This window comes from Apaloderma vittatum, unplaced genomic scaffold (assembly GCF_000703405.1).
Source record: "Apaloderma vittatum isolate BGI_N311 unplaced genomic scaffold, ASM70340v1 scaffold15907, whole genome shotgun sequence".
NCBI classification, from domain to species: Eukaryota; Metazoa; Chordata; class Aves; order Trogoniformes; family Trogonidae; genus Apaloderma; species Apaloderma vittatum.
Genome location: NW_009724674.1, coordinates 29456 through 32261, shown reverse-complemented (window position 1 = coordinate 32261; position 2806 = coordinate 29456). Strand labels below are relative to the sequence as shown.

The following is a 2806-nucleotide window of genomic DNA, read 5'->3' as shown; positions in this document are numbered from 1 at the left end:
ATTTTATATATATATAAAACACCATGTTTGTGCCTGAGCCATAACCAGCTACCAAGAGCTGAATTCTTCCTTCAGATCGTGGGAATACCCTTCATTCATGCTCTGAGACTTCTTGCCGTATGATGCAAATCCAACACTTCCCTTCTTGTCTGTACAGGACTTTTTTTTTTTGGTATTTTTTATTCACCCTGTGGTGAGCACTGCGCAGCAGTGTTAACTCTCTGCCTAGCACCATCAGGGGCAAATGTGCAGCCCAGCCGCCACGTGATGGTACACAGCACTGTTTCAAAACTTTCAGTACATTGGTAAGCCTGCTTGTTCCTGAGAAGTGGTTAGCCAGCTCTGGCTTTGTGTGGGTTTTTTGGGAAATGAACTATGAGAGCTTGCCAGAGTATTGACTGTTCTGTTAAATTAGTATCAGTAACTGTAGAATCCAAGTTGTGGATGCACAAGTAGTTGATCCAGTACAAACTCTTTTATGGAAGCTTATTAAAATATCCTCTATATCTGCCCTTGCTCCACAGTGACTGTCAATAAGAGGGCTGTATAGAGATGTCTTTATACGTAAAATGAGAACCATTTGCAAAGAACTTAAATGTCAAATAAGAACAATGTTTTACTTAGCGTTACATAGTGCAGGAAATGCTGGCAGATAACACAGAGAATTGGCCTCCCCATTCCAGTTCTTTGTTTAGTCACTTCAAGTTAGGGTAACCTGATTTTATACACACAGTTCTATGTCTTCATTTCCTGAAAATCTCTCTGCTCCTGTTGCTGTGCCTCAGGGCTAATATGGAATGGAAATGAACGGAATATTCCAGAGCAGTCTGTGTAATGCAGTGTTCCGTGCAGCTTTCAAGGATGTTTATGGTGATGAGCCCTTTAATGAACAAGTGAACTAAGCTAGACCTGCTGTTTCTGTGGAGTAGGAATCAACACTTCCTTCCTGGTGTTGGGATGTAATGTGTGCTGGCTGGAATGGTATCCTACCATGCTAATATTTTTTCCTTCTTTGGTGTTTCAAGGGCCTTAAACTCTGGAGTTGAGTACCACTGGGACCAGCTGAATGAGAATGTCTTCGCTGTGCATTCCAGTAGCAGGAGCACTGAGCGGCCTGGGTAAGTCTAACCCTGGGTGTGGGTTAGAGAGACCTGACCCTTTAAGCTAGTTTTGTTAGATCTGACAGCACCATTTCTTATTTATTCTGTTATCACTTATCACAGCTTTAATTATGCTTTTTTTTTTCACCTCTAACACTGCCTAGTTGGGCCACCTGGCCTGCTCCCAGTAAGTGACATTCAGTGCCCACAAGTTCTGCTAGTGCTAGTGAAGTACATGTGTCATCTGTGGCCGCAGTAATATCCTTGAGCATATGGGGTTTATTGCATCAAAACCACCATGCAAAGTAAGTGGCCTCTGGAGGATAACTGAAAGATGTGGGGGTGTTTCCCAGAGATGGATGCAAATCCATTGCGCAGTCCTGATGAATGATTTTCATCCCTTTGGTTTCTGGTCATGGGATAGTTATTTCTCAGCAATAAACTCTAAAAATAAAGCTGAATTCCTTGACAGCCCTGTTGGCTGCTTCATCCAGTCTCTCTGGTGATGCACATGTTAGTCTAAAAACAAGTGTGACGCTGCAGCCCCTTCTTGTCCTAGTGAAGAGTACTTCTCCTTAAGCCAGCTGTTCTCAGCAAGAGGGTGACAGTCATGTTTCTGAGTTGTGAGCTCCAGGATCCCAAGGAAATTAGGAGCTGATGTGCAAGGCAATGTCTGTGCTGACCTGTAGCCTTGGACTGATTTAGAGTGAAAAATAAGCAGTAGAAATTCTTTACTCTGCCATGTGAGTGGATATTACCACTACTCACATTTTTTGACAGCACATCGGTCTTGCATGGTGGGCTTAGGAGCAGCTTGAAGGCAGAAATACAGCTCAGGAATGAACTAGATCAAAGAGAGAGCCAGAAAAGTGTGGCAGATTCAAAACCTTATGGAAACAAGGTGGTGAATGAGGCAGTCTTTCCTTGAATCTCTTTACCATGCCCAGCACTTACAGCCAGAGGTCAGTTTTGGAAAGAGCATCCAAGCGTTGTCAGGGTTCAGCTCTTGTTCGGTTCTGAGAAGAAGCTAATGAGCCTTGAGGCGGTTCCTGTTGTTTGCTTCTGAGAACAGAGAATTTCTCTTGTCTGACTGGAACAGGCAGAAATGCCTGCTGGAGTGCATTCATGTGTGACGCTGACAAACTAGGAGGTCCAAGAGGAAGGAAAGGATACAGGCTGCGTCCTTGGGAGTTTAAACTGCCCTGCCAACGTGCAGAGGGAGATTGTGTGTGTGTTTGTGGTCCTGCGTGTTGTGTTGCCTACTTGACTCAGTGACCCTAAGACAGAGTTGTTCTGCAGGCTTAGTGATGCTGCAGGATTATCTACACGTGCCTGTCAGAAACACTGCTTCAGTGGAAGGGTGAGTGGACTGTAAGACTGTTGGCTTAAAACTCGAGACCAGCTGAGTCTGTGTGTGTGTAAATAAGTGCAGGTCACAATTCTCTCCCGTCTGAGCCACACAGTGGCTACCAGGTGCCTGATTGGAGTGGAGGCAACCAAGAGGCTTAGGTGGATGCTTCAGTCTTGCTGGAGCATGTTGACTCCGACGTTCCTGGTCTTACTTGTTTTTCTCTCTTTTCAGAACCAGCAGAGCCACATGGAGGACAGACAGGGACATGGGCCTGATGAATGCCATAGGCCTGCAACCCCGAAACCCCCCCACCTCTGTGACTTCACAGGGTACCCAGACCTTGGCACCTCAGCTG

At 45.4% G+C, this 2806-nt stretch overlaps 1 protein-coding gene across 1 annotated transcript in view; it reads left to right on the top strand.

The window, feature by feature from the left end:
- Positions 1-1025: 1025 nt before the first annotated feature.
- The window catches only part of LOC104276337 (activating molecule in BECN1-regulated autophagy protein 1-like), a gene marked incomplete at its 5' end in the record, with an annotated part of 10735 nt that continues 8954 nt past the window's right edge, over positions 1026-2806 (top strand). Inside the window, 2 exons of the mRNA XM_009872614.1 lie at positions 1026-1118; positions 2683-2803. Coding sequence (XP_009870916.1) covers positions 1026-1118; positions 2683-2803 — 214 coding nt within the window. The remainder of the gene's footprint in view (positions 1119-2682; positions 2804-2806) is intronic.